The sequence below is a fragment of the Hyperoodon ampullatus genome (genome assembly GCF_949752795.1).
Source record: "Hyperoodon ampullatus genome assembly, chromosome: 2".
In the NCBI taxonomy this organism is placed as follows: domain Eukaryota; kingdom Metazoa; phylum Chordata; class Mammalia; order Artiodactyla; family Ziphiidae; genus Hyperoodon; species Hyperoodon ampullatus.
This window is the reverse complement of record NC_136915.1, coordinates 195,031,287-195,044,757: the sequence shown is the minus strand read 5'-3', so window position 1 is coordinate 195,044,757 and position 13,471 is coordinate 195,031,287. Positions and strand designations below refer to the sequence as shown.

At 37.3% G+C, this 13,471-nt stretch overlaps 1 protein-coding gene across 1 annotated transcript in view; it reads right to left on the bottom strand.

Annotated features, from left to right (window-relative positions):
- PTPRC (protein tyrosine phosphatase receptor type C) overlaps nucleotides 1-13,471 on the bottom strand; it is a gene marked incomplete at both ends in the record, with an annotated part of 123,802 nt that overhangs the window by 32,088 nt on the left and 78,243 nt on the right. Inside the window, 4 exons of the mRNA XM_079724016.1 lie at nucleotides 1,571-1,631; nucleotides 6,737-6,951; nucleotides 8,118-8,276; nucleotides 12,865-12,984. Of these exons, the coding sequence (XP_079580142.1) occupies nucleotides 1,571-1,631; nucleotides 6,737-6,951; nucleotides 8,118-8,276; nucleotides 12,865-12,984 (555 nt within the window). The remainder of the gene's footprint in view (nucleotides 1-1,570; nucleotides 1,632-6,736; nucleotides 6,952-8,117; nucleotides 8,277-12,864; nucleotides 12,985-13,471) is intronic.

The window sequence follows — 13,471 nt, the reverse complement described above, 5'->3', positions numbered from 1 at the left end:
TTGCTAATGTAAACACAATCCCTGATTTCCAAAAGGCATCTGGACAGGAGGTCTATGTATGAATGATGGTGTCCTGGTGGGAAGTCCTGGCCTTGATTTCCCTGAATGCACTAACCCCTGGCACATCTTGTTACTGGGTGCATCCCTATTGGCACATCTGGTAGATATGCCTGTGGAAATATTATAAGAGATACGTGGGGCTTCTAAGCCGGGGTCACTCCCACACATATGGCCTCAGTCTTATAGCTCAATTGCCTCTAGAGGGTCAAAAAGTTCATAGTCCCCGGACTGCAGTGGGCAATGCTACCAGGATTTTCTTGGCCAGACCCCCTTGCTGGCTGTGTTTCCCACTCTGTGTTTCTCTGAGGGAAATGGTGCCAGGCCTGGCTTATTAAGATAAGAGTATGAAATGTCCAGTGGAGTCTGTGACCCCAAGAACAAATGCTGTAGCTATAAATTATTTACATAATCAGAAAAACTGAATGAAGTTGCTGTTATGGTAAGGGCTTATAGAAGAAAAGTGTATGGAAATAAAGTCAAAGATACTTGGCTGAATTTGTTTGGCATTTCACATTAGGAGCTTTTATTTTATAAATCTGAGCAGAAAGAACTAAAACTTTGTATGGGACTTAGTAAAGCAGTTTGGAAAATAAGCTGTTTTTATATCTTCCCTCTTGGGAAAGATTTGGGAAAATGAAGCATTAATGATTGTGCACGTGTGGGTAGTTGACAAAGATGGAGAAGTGGCAAGGTGACATCAGAAACAGCCTGTGCTTCGTAACACTGCACCGGGAGCTTCGAATTTAATTTAATTTAATTTACAAAGCTAACAAGTAGAGAAAACTTAAAGCAGTGTGCTAAGTCTTCTTCCTCCACAGGCTCAGATCAATAAGCAACACAAAAACTCTAGAAAGAGCAGCAGACAATATCGCTTTTATATATGGAGGAAACTGTAGGAGAATTGAAAACAGAAATGGTGAAAAGTGGTTATTTTGGAGAGCAGAACAACCAGTGGAGGAAGGTGACACACGGCTTTCTTGATTTCAGTGATTTTTTTCTAGAGTGACCTTTATTTTGATTAAAATATTTTAAAATATTAGTGACAAAACATTTAAAAGCCATACTGTTATTAGGGAATGTGTATCCTAGCTTAGTTGGGTAAATCAGCACAGATTTGTATGTCATGCCTGCTTCTGCTAAGCAAATGCTTGAGGGACAGAATAAAATAAGGTGACAATTTCTAACACATACACAAAACAAACATGCTTGTTACTAACATGAAGAAATGCTGTAAGCATAATCATAATATTAGTCTGTGCAGATAAATCCTTTATGAATTATTTTATGAACTCTTTTAATAATTTAATATCTTAATTTGAATTTAAGATATTATATTTTAATATGGTGTTCACCTGTACATCTGTTTGCACACACAACTTAAAATAATGTTTTTGGAAAATATATAATATAAACATTTAATAATTAAACATGAGTAGGAATGTAAAATAATAAAGCTAAGTGCTACTATATATTTAATATAAATATAATAAATAGCTAAGTGATGACTTACAAGATGTTGATTCTGAAACAATTTTTGGATGACCACGATATTTCCCATTGTGATAAAAGACCTGAATTTCAGTAATAAAAGAGAAAATAGTTTTCTGGTGTAAATTTATGAATCACAATATAACACATACATATTTGTCATACATTGTTGTTTATTTTCATAAAAAATATACTGGTTAACTTTAATTTAAAGTTGAAACTTCAAGATTATGTCAATACTTTATTATCAAAATGTTTTAAAGAAAATATTTACCAGTGAAAAAGATATAAAGAAATCTTAGCCCATTTAGCAATAATAATAATAATAGTTATAATCAGCAAGAATAAGTGAAAATGAAGGAATAAAATCCAACATATCAAAATTTTCATCATTTAAAGTTGATTCCCTATTAATAGGCTAACATCTTCATGTTTCTTTAAAAAGGAAATTCTGCTGTATACTCTTTAGAAGAGTTATACGTAAAAGGTACAAAAAAGTTTTTAAGGCTAAGTGGAAACAATATAATGTAAGAATCACAGTATTTATATTCAAGTGATATTTAGTTCAGAAGGGTTAAAATTATCAAGATTGATGATACAGGGTAAACTCTACAGTGTAGACATAAGTAGTTCAAAATATTGAACACAATAAAGCAAAACAATTTAGTTATACAAGGAAACAGCATGGAGCAGGAAAGCATTAAGAATCTTCAGCAAAAAAACAGCTGAAGCAAAAATAGATCTGAAGAGTATTAATAGAAGAGATTAATAATAAATCTGGAAAATATATATCTAAGCTTTTACCCCACGGAGGGTATATAATATCCTCAGTACTCACAGAGTGTTCATAAATATGTATCTCACACTGAGCTGTAAAAAATACTGTAGATTCCAAAGGGCAGAAATTGTAAAGGCCAATTATCCTTTTAAACTAATAATTAATTGAAACAAAAAATTCAGGAACCAGAAATGAAGAAAAGTCTCTTTAAAAAAAAAAAGATAAATTACAAATTCTTCCAAATTACAATTATATACTTCAGAAATTATCAATAATAAGAACAATCTACTTTAAAAATCCCCTCATTAAATTTTATGTCAGTCATTGAGAAATTAGTAATAAGTAATATAGACATGGGATAGAGTCAAAATTTTACCAAAGAACAATCCGTAGCTTTATTTTTTTTTTTTAGTTAATAAAAAAGAAAAGGAGAAAGAAATAAATGGTCAAAAATCACTTTCAATGCTCAAACTAGCAGAATATCAAAATAAACCTACAATAAAAGAAAGTAATACATTAACAATTATAAAAACAACTGTGTTAATTTATTAACCAGAGATCACAATGATGAATAAAGCTAAAATGATTGCTCCCTCATGAAGGTATAAATGTAGCAGTGGATTCTGAAATAAACATAAAAACAAGTTATGGGAACTGCAGTGAAGAAAACAAGAGGCAGTCTTTTGAAGAGTGAGGAAGAGAAAGGATAACTGAATAATTGTGTCATAATTTGAATCTTGAGATTGCATTTTAATACGGTGTTTACCTATATTTTTCCAGAATAGCTTATCATCATTGACAAATGGGAGAAGAAAATTCTAGAAAGAGAGGAATGTTGAGTAAAGTGCCTAAAAGAGAGTAAAACCTGAGTGTTTGGAGAAAAGAAAAGGAAGCCAGTGTGCCTGGAGCTTCCTGGGCACTGAGGGAGGTAAAGTGAAATGTACAATAATAGGTAATAACAAAGTATTTCTTTTATTCCGACTCTTCTTTGGGAAAATATAAGTGGCACACTCACTCAAAAAGGGTAACATACTTGAACAAAACAATAATATCGAAAGGTAACGTAAATGATTCTCAAAGAATCCCTCTGTGTTAAAGGGACTAAAACACATTTTTCCGTGAATGAATAATTCCTGTATTATTTAAAGTTATAAAACACAGAACAGGAAAATGTCTCCAACCTGTTTTATCAGGTTAGCATAACCTTCATACAAAAATGTGAAAAGAATGATGTGTGTCCCCACCTATGCCAGCGTTGCCTTTACCCACTTATTAAATGACCACATTTATGAATGTCTATTCATAAAGGCTTAATAATATATTAAGCTGTTGAGCTCAATCATACTTTAAAGGAATAATACACAATGACAGAGCAGGGTTTTTTTCTTGGAATGTGACACTGGTTCAACATTAGAAAACCTATCACTATAATTCAGCATATACACAAATCACACCATAGCATCACAACCATGGCAGACCCAACATAGTACCATAAAACACATTTGATAAAGTTCAACCTACGTTTCTGGTTAAAACAAAAACAAAACAAGAAAGCTTATGTATACCTAAACACTTCTTTAAGTGATAAGAATGTGAAGCAGATTGTCAACATGACATTAAGCAGTCAACTGTGAAAATTCCCATTAAACCAGAAATAAAAGTGAGAGATTTGACTGAATAAAAATAAAAGGGGAAATTGTGTATGAGTTAAAGTGCTATACAGAAAATTAAAAGGCAAACTATACACTGAAAACAAATTTGCAAGTCATAGGACAAAGAGTTTAATACTATTAATAGCCAAGAAGCATTCCCAAAGAAAAGTAGACAAAGGAGCAGGAAGGATGTTACTACAAGACAAATAACAAAAATTATATTTCTCCTCAACAGTAAGTAAAGAAAACCTATAAAAACAAAAAGAGATGCCAATACAGTATTCCACCCACTAAATATCAAAGGAAAAGGGGATGTGCAGTGTTGGTGAGATTCTCCATAGCAGTTATTTCACACACTGCCATGGGAACGGCAATTTGGTAACTTCCACAGGGAAAAGAAAAAGTATCATAAAAGATCTCAAAATACATGTAAATTCCTTTTGACGCAATACATTCATTTCCGGGAATTTATTCAGACAGAAATGATAAAAGACATATTCAAAGATGTTGTTATTTCCCAGTAAGAGTGTTTGTTGACTGTTGTCAAAACAGGCATAGTGGGCTTCCCTGTGGCGCAGTGGTTGAGAGTCTGCCTGCCGATGCAGGGGACACGGGTTCGTGCCCCGGTCCGGGAAGATCCCACATGCCGTGGAGTGGCTGGGCCCGTGAGCCATGGCTGCTGAGCCTGCGCGTCCGGAGCCTGTGCTCCGCAACGGGAGAGGCCACAACAGTGAGAGGCCCGCATATCACCCCCCCCGCTCCAAAAAAAAAAAAAAGGCATAGTTAGTAGAATGTGATAAAGCCGTAAGATAGAATCTTATGCAAACATGAAAAACTAGTAGCGGAATATTTAACATGGAAAAATGTTCACGATACAGTGACTTATGAAACATGCAGTTTATCAAACTGTGTGCTCATATTAAGGAATTTGTGAGATCATGGAAAATCTACATCTGTCTCTCCCTCTAGTTCCTGGCACAGAGCTCCCAAAACCCTTGTGTCTCCTAACTGATAAGAGCGCTAGGAACATTTTTGTCTTTGGTCTTTGACCCTGATTCCTGACACAGAGCTGCAGAAAACCTTGTAACTTCCAGGATGACAGTCTTTTACTCTATTGAGCTGATTCTGGGTGAGCTCCTGGATGGCTCCCACACGAGGGCTGGTCACCGGAAAGACCAAGCCATGATTAGTTTCGGAAGTTTCAGCCCCTCCCCTCCCCCATTCTCTTGAGAAGGGAGAAGGGTTGAAAATGGAGTTAATGATTTATCATGCCTATGTGATGAAGCCTCCATAAAATCCACGAAGTACTGGGGTCAGAGAACTTCCAGGCTGGGGAACACACTCACACCTAGAGGGTGACACACTCCCAACTCCACGGGGACAGAGGCTCCTGCACTTGGGACCCTCCCAGACCTCACCCTATGTATCTCTTCATCTGGCTGTTCAGCTGTATCCTTTCTCAAAACCTTTAATAAACTGGTAAGTGATGTAAGTGTTTGCCTGAGTCCTGTGAGCTGCTTTAGTGAATTAATCAAACCCAAGGAAGTGGGTCATGGGAAGCCCTGACTTGCAGCCAAATCGAGCTACAAAGTGGTGGGGACTTCCTACTTGTCATTGTCTTCTGACGTAGGGGTGGGGCCAATCTCGTGGGACTGAGCCCCTCACTTGTGGAATCTGACACTACCTCTGGGTAGATGGTGTCGAAATTGAATGGACACCCAGCTGGTGTCACAGATACTTGCTTGATGAGGGGAAAAACCTTCACACATTTGGTGACCAGAAGTGTCAGAAGTGAGGTGTTTCAGGTGTCTGGTTTTCTTTGGAAATGCTTCCCTGTGTTTCTTATAGTGAAGATCACACAGGAGACAGAATGAACAGAGGTTTTTCCCTACAGCAGGAGGAAAAGACTGAGTTTTCCCATTTTAGAAGTATACACACAGAATATGAGCAGGAGACAGCGAGCTTATGGGTGAGCTTTTTAACTCTCTGTGTACACTGCTATTTCCTTACATTTATTTCTGCAATTTTCTAATCTCAATGTACCTGTAAAAAATGGTTGTAATTTAAAAAGTCACATTAGTGGGCTTCCCTGGTGGCACAGTGAGTAAGAGTCCGCCTGCCGGGGACACGGGTTCGAGCCCTGGTCCGGGAAGATCCCACATGTCACAGAGCAGCTAGGCCTGTGTACCACAACTACTGAGCCCGTGTGCCACAACTACTGAAGCCCACGTGCCCAGAGCCTGTGCTCCACAATAAGAGAAGCCACTGCAATGAGAAGCCCGCACACTACAGGGAAGAGTAGCCGCTGCTCACCGCAACTAGAGAAAGGCCGCACGCAGCAACGAAGGCCCAATGCAGCCAAAAATAAAATAAATAAAAAATAAAAATAAAATATTAAATATTTTAAAAAGTCACAGTAGTAAAGATAAATAGCCTAGATGAATAAAAGTTGTGGCAAAGGAATAATCTACTGTGCATAAAATGTTGTGCTTCTTGACATGGGAGCAATAATTTAGCTATAAGTAAATCATGTTAAAGGTCAAAAATAATTCAACAAAATATGTGTTGTAAACAACTGTATTATGTACTAGAGATGAAAAGTTTGGAGTCAAACTTTTACACTTTTAAAGTGTGATTCCGTTAGACATCAGAGCTTCTCAAGCTTGAGTGAGCACTGGTGTTAGTATTATTTAAATACTGCAGAATAATCACTATAATGTATATCAGTAATGTATGATTGTGGAAATTGTAATCTTACCTGAAATGTATATTTTGTTGAATATTGAAGACCTTCTACCAAGAATGTGCACTTTTGTTGTTTTAATTCTTTTCCAGCCGAGTCATTTCCAATACTGATTTTCAAATGGTACTGCCCTGTCTTGGGGCCATTAAAGTCTTCAGGAGGACTACAGGTCACAGCCATACTATTATCTGTCTTCTTTGAAACACGTAAGTCCGTGACCTCGCTTGGACCTATCAAAATGAAGAAATATTTGTTATTTTTAATCATTTGGTAAACGCATATTTAAATTACTGGACAATATATGTGTACTGTATAAACTGTTTTAAGTGCTTATTTGGGTGTTACAGATGGGGAAGTTAAGATAGAACATACAGAAAAAGCTATAACAAAACATCTGAAAATAAATTACACATTCATTTGATGAATATTAGCATGTAAGTTGTACTTGAAACCATGAGATTTTTTGCAATTGCCCCAAAGAGAGTGTGTAGAAATAGAAAATAGAGAAGAAAGGAGTGAAGGGGCAGGGAGGGGAAACCCCGAAGGCCTACAAACAGTCCAGGTCCTTCTTTTGGAAATGCTTACATGACCCTGGTGATACCTGGCTGGATTCTTCAGCAGCAATGAATCATCTTTGTTTCTGTGACAGCACAGACATTCAGGAAAATAACAAAAGCATAACGCTTGAGGACCTGGACTTTTGAAACCAGAACTTAAATGACATTAAGAGCATTTATGTCTGGCCCTGAAGAGGACAATTTTTCTCTGTGAGCCTGGTGCCAGGTAGGGTTTCTGGAGCCATAGCTGTTGCCTTACACTGCCTTTCTTCTGCCCTGACCTCATGGAGTTCACATTCACCCCAGAGACAGATCTAGCTTTGGACCTGGAATCTATGGAGCCATCCCACGGGCGGGCAAGAGCCAAATGAATGTAAAATGTGACATAAAATAAAATAGTATGTAGTTCATTGTAACGGAGAAGAAAATGCTGACAAAATATTGTTTCATGAGGTCATGCAAGCAGTGGATGCTTTGTGAGTGAGGCGTCCTTGGGTGCCTGATGGCAGTTGATATTTCTAGAGAATAAAGAAAACAATAGATAACACATTTTTATCTAAGTTGGTTAGATATTTAATTGCCTGAAATCTTATAACTTGTACCTGTTCATATGCCCTCAGGCTTCATTCTTACAATTCTATGATTATACCTGAAGGATACAGAGAAAACCCAGGATGAGAGTTTTTAAATTGTTGTGTTTTAAATTATTATAAACCCTAGATGTTAACAAATGTTCCAGATCAGTGTGTTTCTCAAATGAAGCATAAAGGTGGACATGTTGTTTTAACGGGTTAAGACTTTGCTGTTCATAGAAAAAAGCATTAAAGCTTATAACTTACGTGTTGCTTTTGTTTCAACTACACACTTCACATCAGCTCCATTACGTTCCACTCTTCCACTGACAGAGGCATGTAATGTTATCTCATACGTTGTAAAAGGTTTCAAATATTCCAAATTAATTGTATTTGTGGTTTGATTCAGAGTGTGGCATCTTTCTTCTCAGGGGAAAAATGGAAACTTTTAGTAAGTCATCAAAATTTAGGATTAGCACATATTTAATTTAGTGTCTACAGTAAATCATTCCAAGCCGACTCCAAACTGAGTGATTGAGAAATGAAAACATCCTTGGTGCTCAGAAATACATACAATTATCAGCAAATGCACTGAACAAGTGTGATTACTATAAACTCAAATATTCAAAAATGATGGTTTCATATAATTAATTTGGTACATAACATATTTAATAAGCTCAGGCATATTGTTTACCTATGATCTCTTTTCTTTCCGAGAAAACACAGCTCATGGTGGATATTATGAAAGTCTTTTTTCCAATACTTTGGCAACTCCTTTTCTGATACTTAACCTCTAAACTTTGAACTTTGGTATGAGCCACTGTTATAGACTTCAGATACAAAATCTATTTGATCACCAGTAACTAAGTATCCTCTGCCCTGTTCATCTGAGCATTACAGTAATTCATGGGAGAAACAGTGAAGGAAATCTTCACGCTGGCAGTAGAATCTGAGCTGATCATTGAAAGATGAGTGAGGCTGAGTAGGTGTAAGGGAGGAAAGAAGATTTTACAAAGGAAAGAAGGAGCATTTTTAGTTTAGACACGAGCCCGACTAGGATAGCACACTCTGGCTGGGTAGGAATGTGGGAGGTGGGACCTTGCTTGCACAGATGAGTTAGCACTTGTTAAGTTGAAAAATCACTAGTCACTGACTATTTTTGAGTAGCCAAGTGCCACCAAGAAAGACAGGTTAAAAGAAGGTTAGAGAGGAAGCATGTTACAGTGATAATAATAATAATACCAGTAGCTATGAAAACAATGAACAGACGATGCTGTGTTCCAAGCATGTATTGAAGTGGTCTATGTGAATTAATTCACCATCACCACAACCCTAGAGGTTGGCACTCTTGACGTCATCCGATTTTACAGATGAGAAAACTGAGCCGCAGAGACATTAGCAATCTGTCCATGATCTCACAGGAAAGGAACAACAGAGTCAGGATGAAACCTGGACACTGAGGTCCCAGAGGTCATGCTTTACCCTTCACCGCCGTGCATATTGTCTGGGGTAGAAGAGGGGGACAAGGGTCTGCAATGGGGTCAAGCTTTTTCCTCCTCTTGGACACTTTAATTCTCTGGTCTAGGTGGACATGCCAATGGACTTGCAGAAACAGTGTAAGGGAAGATTTAGCACGTGCTAATTCCTTGTCTCAGTTACTTATCCATGACATGGAGATTATAGTAATATCTCTACCTCACCATGGGATGATAAACAGTAAGTGAGATAAAGTGTCTGTTCTAGCCTGCTTAAGTGTCTTTTTTCTCAGAAATCCCCAAAACTGAGTTAGTTGATTTATACCTGCCAGCTCAGCCACCCTGTTCCTAGTGAGAATTGTCTTTGAGGACAGAAAAGGTGTGAGTTCTAGAGAGGTGCAGGTGGCACCCCCTGACCCATAACTCCTTATATGGTGTCTGGCTGTCAGGACAAGGATCAACTTCTAACTCAGCTACAATCCAAATGTCAAAATGTTGTTCTCAAGGTCCATCTGGCTTCCATTCAGTGACCTAATTTTGTATGATTGTAGATGTAATCTCACAACCGTTCTGCATCAAAATAAGTTTCATTTATGTTGTTCTGTGATGCTTTCATCTTAGCCAGCTTGACAAAATCAAATTGTTGATTTAATTTTGAACAACACATTTTTTTTCCAAAAGACATTGCTGTTTGGGGAATCAAAGTGTTCAGTGCTTAGAAAGATGGTTTGGAATGTTCATTTCCAGTTGCCAAGGGTTTCAAGCTTTGGTTGAAAGGTCAACATATTTTACACGAGCCTCTCTGCCTCCATGTGGGATACCTTTCCTCAGGACCCTGAGGTCAGAAGCACTAGTCGAATGGCACAGGTAAAGACTTTATTAGACTTTGTGACGAAATTTAGTTTTCCTTAGGGCAACAGGGATACGTCTAGTTTCAAGTCATGCCTGTTGCACTGGAAATGGCTAGATAGATACTGGCTTCGTCACTTGTCACCTCTTTGTTTTTTAGCAAATACCTCAGGAAATCCATTAAAAATTTCCCAGTTTAAACTGCTCTAAAGTATTTTTCTGAACACCATGCAAAATAGTATGAACCCATTGATCCCCAAAGGGTTTTGCACTGCCACCTCCCAAAATAAGAGGTAATTTTTCTCTTATGTTGTTTAAGCAAAAAGGCAATAAACAAAATCATTTCCAAAAACATCGCTGCAATGTGGAAGTGTGCACACTGGTTTCAATAACTTTTGAGAAATAATCCTTTGAATGCAACAATGACTCAGGGTCTCTTCCTTATTACTGAGGAAACTTCATTGTCACTTGGCACTTTAAGTTAATACATAATACTGCAGATGTACAGGGTGTCACATGCTCAAACATGAACTTACAGTAGTGAAAAAAGCACAGTCCAAGCTGTTGAATTTGAGCATTGATTTTAAGTTCTGTGATCCTCAGGGCATCGTATGAACTCTGAACGTATCCATGCATCTCTCCTCTGAGTCATTGTTGAAACGTTTAACAAAATCTTAAAAAAAAAACTATAAAAACACCCCACAAGCAGAGAAAACTAAATAAGTGTCAGTTACATTTTTCTACCTTTTTTAGTCTACAGCTTTCAGAGTCTCTATGATGATTAAATGAGGAAATAACAAAAGGAATTTAATACCTAATTAAAAGTAATATAAATTGCCATAGGAGTTCACTGACTTTCTTCCTGTGGATTTTTAATAGTGGTTTTATTTGAAATAATGAGAGTAGTTAAAAGAATTTTTCTAACAATGCTCTACTCTGATCATCTCTCTTTGACTTAGATAATACAGAAGAGGATCTCATGACCTGTGCTTGTGATGAACCAGAAGAAAAGACAGAGCACGCTCCTCTTCCCAGCAGTGGAGTATGATAGCAACGAGAGACAGAGGACTGGGGATGAGCTGTTTCCAAAGGGTCCTTTGAGCAGAGTCAGTGCATGAGCCACAGTGGAGACTGGGTTCAGTTAGTTACCAACCAACTTTTGAAGAGGACACACAAAGCCAGATGTTGCCTACCTGCCCCTTCCCTCCCTACCCATTCTGTTCAAGTGTTATATTTGGAGAATCATAAATTTGGGTAGCACTGAATAAGAAGGAGCTGTACTCATTGTAAAAATCAAACAAAAACTCGTCTGACTGCAATAACTAACACATTAGGTCCTTCTAAGCCTAATTATTCAAAGACAGGTTTTTTAAACGGTATAGAATACAAAGAAGCAATAAATATTGCTCCATAAATTTCCACCATATATTCTGGCATACAAAATACTCTATAGTAGAGAGAGAATATAGAAAGTAAGGAATACAGAAAGGGATAGTGAGAAGAAATTTCAGAAAAAAGAACAGAAAACCAAACAATGTGCTCACACAGAAACCAAGAAAAGAAAGTTTGTAGGAGAGGTGTCCAGTGAGGCAGACTGTTCTCCTGTAATCTATTAGATTACAGATTGTCTTCCTGTCATTTCCATTTTTCATCTTCCTGTAAGTTCCATTTTTCCTTTCTCATAGACATAACTTTTCAAATTACCATAACTTCAAATACATTGCCTGTATTTCTTCTCCATAGAATTTGAGTCCTCTTATGCTAATTTGAAAACTACATGTGTATTGAACTTTGTTGTAGTAGTTTGCTTATTAAGATTCAAACAACAAGCAAAAACAACATGTTATCAAAATATAAAATAACACACTGGAGATAAGTGGCTTTCTACTTTTCGAAATTTGAAAATTTATGTCTGGTTCCTATGCACCAAACAAAGAGATGGAATTCTGTGAGATGTCCAACTCAATACTACTTTAAGCTTCAGATAAAGGATTGACAAGTGGGCTATTCCATGTGCTGAGTCTGTTCTGAGCTGGTCCACGGTCCCCACTCTTTGCTACAAGTATTTTAGATACTTCACGTCATCCAGGAGACGTCTGGTCTCTTAAATAGTGTCTCATTTGGAGGAACGAGGCCAATGGTTGAACTAGTCATAGCACATTTTGGGTCTGTCTTTATTTCTGCACAAGTTCTGCAGAAGTTAGTTAATGCTAACTAGAACTGTGTTCCAAGATTCCACCTGCCATCAAACTCTGTAGCTAAATGTGCATATGTTCATTTTTGTTCACCCAATTTTTTATGTATATCAGGTGGGCCACGTTTTGGAAGTTGTTGTTTGTAGTCCAGAATGATGAGTTCAAACTAGTGCAGCTCCCTTACATAATTTTTGGAAGACAGATATGAGTATTACCTTCCAGAGATTTTCTTTCTCTAAGCTTTGGAGTGTAACGATTAGAACGAAGAAGATCAAGAACGAGAAATGAGTATTGGGGATACTCTGAGATTTAGTCATTTCAGAGGTGGGGAAGACTGTAGTGAGTGGAGGTAGTTCTAAAACCAAGGCGTACAGGATGCCGGTCACGGTTGTTGTGTAGAGAGCTCCGTGGCTCACTAGCTCCATCCATGTGTGGAGTGCTTTCTAATTTTTGATTTATCTTTCCTGATATGGAATTAAATTCTATAAAAGTTACCTGAAGCATTCCGATAACAAAGAGTGAACGTATGAAAAAAATGTTCTGGTGGTTCCCAGGTAACCCATGCGTTATGTGCACTGAAGTTAGAACAACTCATATTCTGAGGGATTCCTGGATCTGTTGAAAGAATAGGAATATAAAATGTAAGAAAAAGGACATGGAGAAAACGTTCTTCATATTATTAGCATGCATTATTAATAGCCATATTTTGATTAATTATGAATTGATGATGAAAGTAAAAGAAAGATATCTGGTCTTATTAAGTTTGATAAGGTCATGTAACAGAGTGTCACTCCAGGGTGACATTGTGGAACCTAAATATTCCACTGACTTGAAGAGATCTGAAAACTCCTCTTCCTCTCATTTATATTATTGTCCAGCTATCTTGGGATGTCTAGATTTCCCTGTGCTGGAAATCTCTCACTGGTAGTGCTGCTAAAGTTAACAGTCACTACTGGAGTAGCACTTGTCATCACTTCCAGTAACTAGTCATCAGAACTTGAGGTGAAGAATGTAATAAATGCTTAAATCAAAACTACAAGGTATAATTTACATGAAAACCTGCCCATTTGGGGGTATAGTTGGATGGGTTTTGACAAATATA